The sequence below is a fragment of the Schistocerca gregaria genome, chromosome 2, assembly GCF_023897955.1.
Source record: "Schistocerca gregaria isolate iqSchGreg1 chromosome 2, iqSchGreg1.2, whole genome shotgun sequence".
Lineage (NCBI taxonomy): Eukaryota > Metazoa > Arthropoda > Insecta > Orthoptera > Acrididae > Schistocerca > Schistocerca gregaria.
This window is the reverse complement of record NC_064921.1, coordinates 600,356,158-600,370,241: the sequence shown is the minus strand read 5'-3', so window position 1 is coordinate 600,370,241 and position 14,084 is coordinate 600,356,158. Positions and strand designations below refer to the sequence as shown.

General features: G+C 41.9%; 1 protein-coding gene across 1 annotated transcript in view; it reads right to left on the bottom strand.

Moving 5' to 3' along the window:
- The window catches only part of LOC126334542 (poly(A)-specific ribonuclease PARN-like), a 272,077-nt gene that overhangs the window by 159,822 nt on the left and 98,171 nt on the right, over positions 1 to 14,084 (bottom strand). The window contains exon 7 of the mRNA XM_049996907.1: positions 9,259 to 9,377. Coding sequence (XP_049852864.1) covers positions 9,259 to 9,377 — 119 coding nt within the window. The remainder of the gene's footprint in view (positions 1 to 9,258; positions 9,378 to 14,084) is intronic.

The window sequence follows — 14,084 nt, the reverse complement described above, 5'->3', positions numbered from 1 at the left end:
ACATACAAAACACAGAAGACGCGAACATACATAATTTGAAGGGCATGAATTATCCTTATGAACTGATGTATCAAATGCTACAGAAGGAAAACAGTGCAGCAAATACATGCAGTTTCCAAGCAAGATGTGCTGCCACTTGGATCAGAAGACGGAGCACGCACACGAACAAACAAATACAATTTGATTTCCTAATTCACAAAGTACACATAATACAAAAATATATAATCTGAAAGGGCATGAATTATTCTACAGAAATGGTGTTCAGATTTTCAAAAATCTAGAGTAGTGCAGCAAATACACACAGTTTCTCAGAAAACAGTGTGCATGGTCAAACAAATGAAATTGCAACCACTGTGACCATATAGTGAAACTGATTTTATGAAGATAATTGCTGAAGAGTGGTTCTATGCGTACTGGAACATGCAATTAGCCCACAGTGGCCACAGGTGCAGTGGTCATCGGTCTGAGTAGGCCACCAGCCGACCAGGCACACAGTACGTTTGCCCCCATTAACTGACCAAGTGCGTGGGACACACTGCCCTTGTAACTGTGAAAGGGTTAATATCAAAACAACACAGTAACTACGACCATTAACAAAAAGAAAGGCGATTCATCATAAAGCTGATGAATGAGACTATGAGATGAGAGATAACATTGTTTTTAGCAAATAGCTTCTTTAAAATCGTTTGAGATAGACTGCAGAGTAGTCAGAGTATGAGCACCTCTGTTCCTGCAGTGAAGTGGGGAAAAGACTTTTTTGTTCAAAAGAAACAAAGTGCACAGCTCACTAGGCAACAGCAAACCGAGCCATCTGCCCCTTTGATGCAGAGGAGGGGACTCTCCCAGAACTGAGAATGAGAATGCATTTTTGCATGGTGACCAAGTTCTCTTATACAAACTCTAGCATCTTTTGCTTGTATTGAATATTCTTTTTAAACACACACTATTTCACATAGTCCCCTCCTTAACTAGTATTGTTGAGTACACAGTGTTGACTGCCCACACGATAGTCTTTGCCAACCACAGCCCACAGGCACTTTTGAACATTTCCCCATTCCTGCCCACAGATCGGCACTCTAGGTGGAACAGTCTGGTCCAGCAACTATCCCATACATTTCTATGTATTCTGTAGTAGGAGCCTTGAGACTGACTTCACTTATTCATTACTGTATTTACTCGATTATAAGGGAACATTTTTCCCAAATTCAACTTTCACATTTTAAACTACTGCTGCTGGGGTCACCATTTCTATGTTCACAATAGATCGATATAGTTGTCTTCCTTATACACCAAAGCATTCAATATAGTATCGACCTTGCTCAAATAATCATGTGACATTCGACTCGCGTGGTGTGAATGCATGGAATACACGAGAATCTATGAACTAGCCACCACAAATATCTATTGCTCTGCTTAAAATTTGTGAAACATAGGAGTACATAGAATTCAATGCAATTATCGTACAACATCTTGTGTTTGAATAGGTTTGCAATAAAAGTATTCATACATGTACGCATATCACACATAAACATATATGTCGCTTGTTAAGCAAAGTTAACATCGAAATGAGAAAATGTTGACATTCAAAAAAACATTACTTGATTCTGAATGCAAGTCAATATTTTATTGAATTATGAGATACTGTAATGATTTGCCAAATGGGTAATTTGGTTGCTGTTCACATATTATAAGAGTGTGTGTGTGTGTGTGTGTGTGTGTGAGAGAGAGAGAGAGAGAGAGAGAGAGAGAGAGAGAGAGAGAGAGAGAGAGAGCGGGGGGGGGGGGGGGGGGGTGATATGTATACCACAAGAACCAAATATTGGATGGTCCTTTCACTGGAGTAAGAAGTCATGCTTCAAAGAACCGTAGCCTATGTGAAGATGGCTAATAAGGAATTTGTCTCGTCAATGCGGCTGCAAGGAGGTATGCCGTGGATGCATTGTGGGCTTCAATAGACGGAGCTTATTATCTGACATTCCAGCCGATCTTCCTCCCGCCGACACAAGACTCTGGATCTCAACAGCGAGGAGACGGCATGCAGGTGATGGCACACTGAAACAAATGACGATCAAGACACGGCTTCTTGGCCTAGATCTACCGTTTCAGTCCTCACAGTAACAATGTGCCCTGGTACCCAGCAGAGAGACATCTCCTTCCCTAGTTGTCATAGTTGGAGGAGGGGATCCTGGATATTCTGGACTACTTTACCTGCTGGGTAAAAACACTGTAGAGAGTGAAGGGCAGTCAGAGAACCGAAACAGACAAGAAATTTGACACTGGAAGAATGTCTCATCTGCTCCAGTGCCCATAAGATCGTATACAATTTTGCATCAAAGGCAGTAAAGTCTTCAGGCAGTTAGACTGTGAGGTCATGATCCAGGAAAACAACAGAGCAACAAACTGAGGTCCCCTGTTTACACCCATCCATAAAGACAGCTTTGTAGCTGTGATGCTCATATAAGGTGTCAGAAAATATTGCATTAAAAACAGAAGTAAGAGTGCAATCTCTCCTGTACTGCACCAAATCTAAAATTACTCTAGGCCTCTGCAGCAACCAGGTGGCATATGACTAAAAACCTGCATTTGGGGTTCTAAATCCTCTACACTAAGTGACTCCAGCACACGCTGCATGCAGATCCCAAATGGCACTGTGGCTCATCGAGGGTTGGAGAAAAGGCATTCCAGTGCAGGCGAGCTACAGTGTGGTATGTGGGTGAAGTCGGAGCTGCGAGGCATTTACATGCCTGATGAACCATGAGCAGCTGCAACCAGGGGGTGTGTGGTGGTTCCCTGGCCTCAGCACAAAGACTGGGTATGTGACTACTCCTATAAGGACCTGTGACCAGCCAAGTCCCCTCATTGTGGACAACGTCAATGATCTTCAAATAAGAAGGCCTTGCCAATCCATATACTGGGCCCTAGTCTCTAAAATGTAGAATGGTGTCCCTCATAAGCAAGTCAGGTAAATTAAAAATATAATGAGAATGATTAAAATGAACACACACACACACACACACACACACACACTTCTTTGGAGAAAACTGAAAACCTAATTTCGCAGCTCATTTCTATAACCTCCGCGTTATAAGTTGCAACTGGCGGCTTGCAGTTGCACACTGGAGGAGGAACAGAAAATAGCAAAATCATCCACAAATAAGGAGCACTGTACAGGACTCCTTACTGTAGACATGATACTGTTTATGGCTATGGCAAAGAAAGTAACACTTGAAAAACTGCCCTGAGAGAGAGAGATTTCTCCTGCTCAAAACAATCACACAGTGTGTCACCAACTCGGCTCCTGAAAAACCGCTGAGACAAGAGAGACCTAAGGAAGATGGGGAGGTAGCCATGAAAGCCCCATTGATGCAGTTGTGTGAGAATTCTGTAGCTGCAAGTACTATTGTATACCTTACTGATAATGAAGAATATGCAGATATAGTGATGTTTACACAGGAAAACCAGCTGAATAGTCACCTCTAGCAGTGTCAGGCTTTAAACAGAGGACTGAAATCTCTGGAATTCACAATGAGTGTGGGCAAGAAGCTGCCTGACCTATGGTGCTTAACCATTTGCTCTACAGTCTTTCCCATACAGCTCGTAAGGCGAAACTCCCATAACTACTGGGATATGAGTGGTCCTTTTCCAGTTTGAGGAGAGTTATCAGAACTACTTCCCTCCACAAGTTGGGGAAGTTGCCTGTCTGCCATATATGATTAAAGCATTTGAGGAGGATTTCCTTTGATGCAGCTGGCAAATGTCAAAGCATGCAGTACTGGATTTAGTCATGGTTAGGTGCAGTGTTACCAGTCTCTGACAGCACCGATTCCACCTACCACACATTAAAAGGGAAGTTGTAGGACTTAGAACTGTTGGATTTGAAGTCCAACTTGCCCCTCTTGGCAGTTGAACGGTAGTAACAAAATGCAAGATCTTGGCTTGCATTTGCAGTAGTTTTTGTAAAATCTGAGTGATGTCTCCAGGTGTTGTTTGTAGACACCCCTGTTTCAGCACTGCTGCTATTGGTAAAGGACTGTATTTACTGAAAATCCTCCAGATGGCTTCCCATACTTTAGTGGAATAAGTGGAACAGTTGACAGAGTCCAAGATTGCTTGCTATAACCATTTCTTGCTCTCCTCTATGACACATCAAGCCTTGGCCTCGAGCCTTGGCCTTCACCACTCAAAAGGCTCTGAGGCTGTCTGCTGTTGGCTGGCATTCAAACTGTCAAAGAGTCACACACCTGTCCCAGATTGCTGAGCAGCACTCATCTGTCCAACAAGTTATAGGTCACCTCCTAAGATGACTAGGGATGGCTAGGTCAGTGGCACAATTGATCACTTGTGTGATGTGGTCCACACACCACTGGATGCTATCGTAGTATTCAAGAACAGCCAACTGGTTGAACAGTGCCTATTAAGTCTTGCTGATCATCCATTTTGGAGGATTCTGTTCAACCAGTCCTCCAGGCAGTACATGGATCCACAGTAAGGAGTAGTCACTGGAATGAGGGTCATCAGTTGCTTGAGTTCAGTGGCAGTGGAGAAGCCAGTAGCAGCTTAGAAATGAGTGGGGTTGCTCATACTGAGGATACACAGGTCCTGAGACATCACGAGATTCTTCAGGAATCAACCTCTGGGCAAGTATAGTTTGGGAACCATAATACAATATGTACCCTCAGACTTCGAGAAGAATATAATAATCGTGATTCCAAAGAAAGCAGGTGCTGACAGGTGTGAAAATAACAGAACTATCAGTTTAATAAGTCACGACTGCAAAATACTAACACAAATCCTTTACAGAAGAATGGAAAAAATGGTAGAAGCCGACCTCGGGGAAGATCTGTTTGAATTCCGGAGAAATGTACGAACTTGCAAGGTGATACTGACCCTGTGACTTCTCACAGAAGATAGGTTAAGGAAACGCAAACCTACGTTTATAGAATTTGTAGACTTAGAGGAAGCTTTTGACAATGTTGATTGGAACACTCTCTTTCAAATTATAAAGGTGGCAGGAGAAAAATACAGGGAGCAACAGGCTATTTACAATTCATACAGACACCACACGTCAGTAATAAGAGTAGAGGGGCATGAAAGGGAAGCAGTGGTTGAGAAAGGAGTGGTGGTGATGTTTGGTTTGTGGGGCGCTGAACTGTGCGACCATCAGCACCCGTACGAAGTTCCAATTTTTTTCACAGTCCAATTTTTTACACAGTCCTATTGAGCCACAGTTAAAAATGTTGTTGATGATGATGATGATGATGATGATGATGATGATGACACAAACACCCAATCCCCAGGCAGAGAAAATCCCCAACCTGGCCGGGAATCGAATCTGGGACCCCGTGATCCAGAGGCAGCAACACTAGCCACTAGACCACGAGTGGCGGACAAGGAAGGAGTAGGACAGGGTTGTAGCCTATCCCCGACATTATACAATCTCTAGATTGAGGAAGCTTTAAAGGAAACAAAAGAAAAATTTGGAATACCAAGTAAAATCTGTGGAGAAGGAAAAAAAAAACTCCGAGGTTTGCTGATGATATTGTAATTTCATCGGAGACAGTAAAGAACTTGGAAGAGCAGTTAAATGGAATGGACAATGTGTTGAGAGGAGGATATAAGATGAACATCAACAAAAGCAAAACGAGGATAATGGAATTTAGTCGATTTAAATCAGGTAATGCTGAGGAAATTAGATTATGAAATGAGACATTAAAAGTAGTAAATGAGTTTTGACACTAAAAGTAGTAAATGAGTTTTGCTATTTGGGAAGCACAATAATGGACGATGGTCGAAGTAGAGAGGGTATGAAATGCATGGTGGCAATGGCAAGAAAAGCGTTTCTGATGAAGATAAATTTGTTAACATCGAGTACAGATTTAAGTGTCAGGGAATCCTTCCTGAAAGTATCTGCATGGATTGTAGCCATGTATGGAAGCAAAACGAGGACAATAAACCGTTTTGCCAAGTAGAGAATTGAAGCTTTTGAAATGTGATGCTACAGAAGGATGCTGAAGATTAGAAGGACAGATCATGTAACTAATAAGGAGGTACTGGATATAATTGGAGAGAAGAGAAATTTGTTGTACAACCTAACTAGAAGAAGGGATCTGTTGCTAGGACATATCTGAGGCATCAAGAGCTCACCAATTTAGTAGTGGAGGGAAGTATGGGGGGTAAAAATCATAAAGGGAGACCAAGAGATGAATGCAGTACGCAGATTCTGAAGGATGTAGGTTGCAGTAGTTACATGGAGATGAAGAGGATTGCACAGGATTGAATAGCAAGGAGAGCTGAAGACCACAACAATGACAGTATAATATGGGCATTGAAATAACCCAATAGGACAAACAGACAGGGGAGTTGTTCAATATGGTCTGCAAGCACCTCAGTCTTTTGCATCCTGCAGAGGTAAATACAGGGAGCAGATACGAATCTTCTGACCAACATGAACTGCAATGGCTACTGCTTGTAAGTTAGTAACCAAGGAGAGAGCAGAGGAGTGGTGTATTTTACTGACAAACACAGCAACACCTCCCTTGGGTCTGTCCCCAGTCAGGTCATCCTTTCGGTGGGGGGACAGCCAGGTAGCACAAGGACATAAAGGGCTTTGAAATGTATTTTCTATACACATGCACTGAGGCTGTGCCTGTGTCAGGAGTTTCACTTTGATCAACCTTCGTCTGTGTAGAAGAGTTGGCTGTCAAAATAGGCTTTTTATGAACTGGAGCAAAAGATATAGTGAATGTGGGAGGCTGCATAACCTTATATGTCTTCTTGTCGTCTCCATATGGAATGCATATTGTCTTAAATCTCCTGTATCTTCCATTCTTCAAGGAAGACACTGAAATCCCTACTTCAGACAGGGTGATCCCTATGGCAATTTACACACTTTGGAGGGGAGGAGCAGCCAACGCCGTTATGGGCAGCCTTGCCACATGTGCTACAAGTGGCTCCACCCTTACACTCTACGGTGGTGTGCACAAAGTGCTGGCATTATGTTGGGGACATATAGCCTTATGCTTAGACGAAGGGGATCTGCCTTGATATACTCTGAAAGTTTTGTGCTACTAAGGGGAAGGATGAAGGAGTCAGATTTTATGAGATTCCCATCCATCCTTTCCAATATATTTTGCACATAAATGATCCTTTCCTGAGCCATCAAGTCATCCTTAGAAATGTCGAACAGATCTCTGCAGGTCACAATATCCTTGCTATAGTTCAAAGTGTCGTGCAGCTCCTTTTCCATGGCATATTCCTCACGACAATTAGCTTCCCAGAGGTTGGTAATTTGTTGGGAACTAGCAGTTTCAACAAACAGCATTCCATTATGCATTCGCCTGACTAATTTCAGAGTACCTGTGTTGCCCTATAAACTTTTCTGAATATAAAAAGGCAAAACCTTCTCAAAGCTGCCCTCTTTTCACTTCAAAATCAAGAATGCATTCTGTCCAGCAGCATGCATGCTGTCACTAACACTGGAAAACCATGGATAACCCCTGAGTCAGGAGGATTGGCTACATGAGCCCTCTTGTCAAGCTGGGTGTTAGTACCTACCAGCAGCCCACCCTTTCCGCTGGGAGGAGAATGAATTTTAAGGGTTGCATCTTGGTCCTACAAGCAGTTAGTGAAATACAAGTCCACCTAGACAGAGCCCCACATGCATAGAAAAGCCTCATACAACTGAGGTTCTTCAGTTTCCACTCCATGCATCTCATTGGTGCCCAGTACACCTTGATGTTGAGGGTTTATCTACACACGTTTTTACCACCCTCGTGATCACGCCAAGATCCCCGTTCCGTATGACACACAACCTTCCACTGCAGTGCAGTACAGTGGTTGCTGAATCATGTCCAGAGCTTACGGTGACAGGACTGGCTGCCTTTACCAGTCCCCAGCTCAGGAACCCAGTGGTCGCCAAGCCTGCACCCAGCAAAAGAATGCTGAGGGTAAAAAAATTAACACCTTTTCATCAGCTTTGGAACAAGCTGGTGACATTCAGATGAAACAAGAAAGAAAATTAATCCATTATTAAAGTATAAAAAACAAAATAAATCATATTAAAGTGACTACAGCTGTTATCATGAGAATAAATTACAGCGGCGAGACCTGTTGTGGAGATAATACCAACAAATGTCACTTGTTGGTGGGACGATCGAAAGTTTGAGAATTTTATTGAATCATTATTCCGATCTTCTATTTATATGTTAGTTGGTGTTATTACATATGACCTGCACCCCTGCAGATACTGCAGTCTATGTTCCACAGTTGCTCAGCAAAGCATTACAGAAGGGTTGGAGGGAAAACAGTGATACCAACCTGGCTGAGAACTGGGATGGGAGCAGAGATGGAAATAGTGAACAGGCAGCAAATTACATGATGCCACCAATCATGTAAGCTATACCACTGCAATTTGCCTGAATCCACTTGAAATGACTTTAAAACTGGACAAAACCACAATGATGTTAGATTTCTGCAGGAGATGGTAAAAGTCCAGATAGGGGCCAGTGACATACTTACGAGTTTCCTGCAACAATGTTGTTGACGCTCACCAAGAGGTATAAAGGCAATAAAGGAGGTGTGTCAGCTGCTGGTTCTGGCAAAAATCAGCTTCTTTCTGAAGTTCTACCATAACCATAACCTCAAATATAGCAACGTACTTGGAAGAAAAAGTGAAAAACTTGTGAAAATGAAGATATATATCTCACAACTGTGCTATTAAGGTAATTAAAAATAATGACACCAAAGACAACAGGCTTAATAAGTAAAAAATGTAGTGAAGATGAAAATTAATGTAAACCATTTCTACTTATTTTATTTCTTCTTGTAATATCAAAATATAGACATCAATAAATGGCCTTAAGTTTAATATGGGTATAATGTTAACGGTTGGCAGATACTTAATGTCAATAAAACAGTTTGTCATTTTAGGTCACTCAGAATATGTTAATAATTTTTTCTCAAGGAGACTCTTTAAAAAAATGGGTGAAAACAGTATGTATTTTTCATATGTTACACTTTCATGAAAACCTTCACACTGTAGATCTCCAGGAAAACACACTATGCAATACAATACTAAATTTAAGTTTTGGTTTCAATTTATTATCAAGAAAGATTCAGCACCACTGAACTGGCTTAATCTCGTCAATCTGCAAAAGTTGGCACCATAGTCTAACCACTCTCCACCAACAACAAAGAACAATAAACTGAACACATAAAGCACAGGAAGGTTACTCATAATTTCACTAATGTAAAACCAACCTGCTTTTATGCTCTCGAAAGGCGGTTCAGATAATGTCTTCTGCAGATGACCAAGAACGGTAGAGCTTACCAGCGATTTGAAAGGCTCGCAGAAACTCATATATTTGGTGTCAAGTAACCTGAAAAAGCAGTAATGTACCAGCGTTAACTGGTAGCTTTCATCACACAATTCAACAACACATTTTGAAACACAATGGTCTCATCATCATGCTGTCAAAACTCGGCTCACTTAAAAGAGAAAGATGGGGGGGGGGGGGGGGGGGCTAATATTAACACACACACACACACACACACACATATATATATATATATATATATATATATATATATATATATATATATATATATATATATATATGATGTAAATAAAATAGAAAGAAACTTCCACATGGGAAAAATATATTAAAAACAAAGATTCCAAGACTTACCAAGCGGGAAAGCGCCGGCAGACAGGCACATGAACAAAACACACACACAGAATTACGAGCTTTCGCAACTGGCAGTTGCTTCGTCAGGAAAGAGGGAAGGAGAGGGAAAAATGAAAGGATGTGGGTTTTAAGGGAGAGGGTAAGGAGTCATTCCAATCCCGGGAGCGGAAAGACTTCCCTTAGGGGAAAAAAAGGACAGGTGTACACTCGCACACACACACATATCCATCCGCACATACACATTTTTCCCTCTCCTTCCCTCTTTCCTGACGAAGCAACTGCCAGTTGCGAAAGCTCGTAATTCTGTGTGTGTGTTTGTGTGTTTTGTTCATGTGCCTGTCTGCCGGCGCTTTCCCGCTTGGTAAGTTTTGGAATCTTTGTTTTTAATATATATATGATGTAAATAAAACAGAAAGAAACTTCCACATGGGAAAAATATATTAAAAACGAAGATTCCAAGACTTACCAAGCGGGAAAGCGCCGGCAGACAGGCACATGAACAAAACACACACACAGAATTACGAGCTTTCGCAACTGGCAGTTGCTTCATCAGGAAAGAGGGAAGGAGAGGGAAATATGAAAGGATGTGGGTTTTAAGGGAGAGGGTAAGGAGTCATTCCAATCCCGGGAGCGGAAAGACTTCCCTTAGGGGAAAAAAAGGACAGATGTACACTCGCACACACACACACATATCCATCCGCACATACACAGACACAAGCAGACATATTTAAAGGCAAAGAGTAAGGGCAGAGATGTCAGTCGAGGCGGAAGTACAGAGGCAAAGAAGTTGTTGAAAGACAGGTGAGGTATGAGCGGCGGCAACTTGAAATTAGCGGAGGTTGAGGCCTGGCGGATATCGAGAAGAGAGGATATACTGAAGGGCGAGTTCCCATCTCCGGAGTTCGGATAGGTTGGTGTTGGTGGGAAGTATCCAGATAACTCAGACGGTGTAACACTGTGCCAAGATGTGCTGGCCGTGCATCAAGGCATGTTTAGCCACAGGGTGATCCTCATTACCAACAAACACTGTCTGCCTGTGTCCATTCATGCGAATGGACAGTTTGTTGCTGGTCATTCCCACATAGAAAGCATCACAGTGCAGGCAGGTCAGTTGGTAAATCACGTGGGTGCTTTCACATGTGGCTCTCCCTTTGATCGTGTACACCTTCCGGGTTATAGGACTGGAGTAGGTGGTGGTGGGAGGGTGCATAGGACAGGTTTTACACCGGGGGCGGTTGCAAGGGTAGGAGCCAGAGGGTAGGGGAGGTGGTTTGGGGATTTCATAGGGATGAACCAAGAGGTTACGAAGGTTAGGTGGACGGCGGAAAGACACTCCACCGGCGCTTTCCCGCTTGGTAAGTCTTGGAATCTTTGTTTTTAATATATATATATATATATATATATACACACACAGCTTTCACAACCGATGGTTGCTTCTTCAGGAAGGAGAGGGAAAGACGAAAGGATGTGGGTTTTAAGGGAGAGGGTAAGGAGTCATTCCAATCCCGGGAGCGGAAAGACTTCCCTTAGGGGAAAAAAAAAGGACAGGTGTACACTCGCACACACACACACATATCCATCCACACATACACAGACACAGCTTGTGTGTCTGTGTATGTGCGGATGGATATGTGTGTGTGTGTGTGTGTGTGTGTGTGTGTGTGTGTGTGTGTGTGTGTGCGCGCGAGTGTACACCTGTCCTTTTTTTCCCCTAAGGGAAGTCTTTCCGCTCCCGGGATTGGAATGACTCCTTACCCTCTCCCTTAAAACCCACATCCTTTCGTCTTTCCCTCTCCTTCCTGAAGAAGCAACCATCGGTTGCGAAAGCTAGTAATTCTGTGTGTGTGTTTGTGTGTTTTGTTCATGTGCCTGTCTGCAGGCGCTTTCCCGCTTGGTAAGTCTTGGAATCTTTGTTTTTAATACATTTTTCCCATGTGGAAGTTTCTTTCTATTATATATATATATATATATATATATATAATGAACATGGGTACTTGACTTAAACAGTAAAATTTCAAATAGGTAACATCCATGACATTGCAAATGCATCGGCAGCAGCAACAAGTTTTATGACATCTTCAGGCATAGAAAATGTGATTTTCTCCTAAATTTCACACTACATAGATTGAATGCAGCCACATCTCAAAAGTGTGTGGGTGTCTGTTGAACAATGACTTCCAAAATAATATTGAAGTGTGTATAAAAATAATAATGAAAAGTCTAAATATAGTAAAAATGAAACATTAATTTTTAGAAAGCTGCTCTAATGACATACACTAATTACAAAGAAATACTGAATGTGTTGAATTTAGCAACCACATTACTTGATGGTTTTTGTTCTGTGAATAAGTTGTGAATGGATTTAGTTCTACCCTGAAGTGAACCATGTACAATTTTAATTTTTCACAGAAAGTTACATTTGATAAAAATGTCGATAGTATACAGTAGCAACCTGTAACAACGTGGTTATATTTTAATTCTTTAAAGGAGCTCCATTATCAGTTTTGAATTTACACGTCCTCTGTCAAACAGCTTACACGATTTATCAAAACACATGTGTGTTGTTAGCTGAAAATGAGTTGCCCTACCATAAACAAAAAAAAAATCATAGTTTCAAAGGAGTGACAACCATGTTTGTGATAAGAACTCATGTTATAAGGAAAATAACATAAAATGAACACTTCGAACTTTCTTTTTACTCTCTCCACCCCCCTTCTTGATTAAGCCCTTAAACTTTTCTCACAGTGGTAAATGCTGAGTCAACCATAATATCTCAGTGATTTACAGAATCACCCAGGACCCTATAAGTTGTCCAGAACACGCAGAAAAACTTACTGTCACCTCAAGTCCAAATCCAAAAGCAGGATCATCAGGGAAGACACCAATGTACATCCAGAACAAATATGACCCGGATGGAGCATGCTGCTACTTACACAAACTGAATATTCCAGAATATCAAAACATTACAAACAGAAGAAAATTTGTAAACCTTTCAGAAATATTAACTACTAAACAACAAGTAACTGGTGGTCGGTGGGTTTGAGATGGAAACTCGCAGCACACCAGTTGGTGACACTAAACGCTTCGCCACATAGCATGTGGCACAATTAGCAGTATAGCTCCCTCTCATGGAGAAACAGCAACCCACTGTTTCAGAAGCCCTTACTGGAAACAGCTGAAGCAACCTGAATGTAAATCTTGTCAATCATCCTTTGAAAGTTAGCCCTGGCATATCCTCATGTTGTCACATCCTCTTTACCATGATGAGCATTGAAGGTCGGCCCTTCTATTAAAGCTCCAGGGTCATTCAGTATGTTTTCAGTTTTCTTGAATGACAAGCCCTCATCATTGATTTGTGTCTCAGGATGGTAGCAGGGCTTCATATCAAGTACATGAATGATGACTCTGCGCTTTTGCCTTATCGATGAGGAGTCATAATACCTGAATTCTAATGTGGCATGTACCACTGTTTAGTCATACTGCTGAAGCCTCAGTGCTCTACTTGTCAGATGGATCCTACAGTCTAATCAGTCAACACAGAGAATTGTGGTCCATCATGACAATGAATGGTTTGCCAAATAAATGAGAACTAGTTGATGGCTCAAACAACTGTGAGGTGCTCCCGGCTGGTTGAACATTAGTTCGGCTCGAACATGGCAAGTATCACATTTTCAGCACCCTCTTAAATGTGTCCTACAACTGCACATATTCCACAACTTCTAGCATCAGTGTGAAGGTCCGTCTTGGCATTCTGATCATACAATGCTGGGCTAGGACAAGATTACAGCACCTTTTAAGGACAAAGAAAGAACTTCGTTGCACCTCATTCAAGAAATATTTGGCATTTCTCTGCAACAGTGCCTTGGTACAGAAGTCCTTTATAAATTGCTGTAAGCACATGCACATTCCAAGAAAACTTCTCTCATCACAAATAAGTGGAGGACTCAGAAAACATGTGACCACTCTTATTTTACCTGTATCAGAATGGAATCAATCCCCATTAATTAGGTGCCCCAATATTTTAATTTCTTGGGAGACAAAGAAGCACTTTTTCATATTCAGGCAGAGATGTGGGTCTGAACACTCTTCAACACAGTTGTCAGGCAGCTTAGAGTTGAGATGTTCTTCAAATCCAAATACCAAAGATATCTTCCATTGACGATGATGATACACTGGTGTGAGTGCACAGCAGCAAGGGAGGGGAAGGAGTGTGGGGGGAGGGTGGGAGAAGGGAGGGAGGGAGATAGTGAAAGGATAAAATATCAGTGCAGATACAGTGAAAAGCCTCAAGATTATTATGGCTTTCTGACTGCTTGGAAATGATGGTTGAACAAGCCACTCTAGGTTAAAATCTCGCAGCCAATAATTAGGAAAGAGTTCTGACATCATACAAAACCT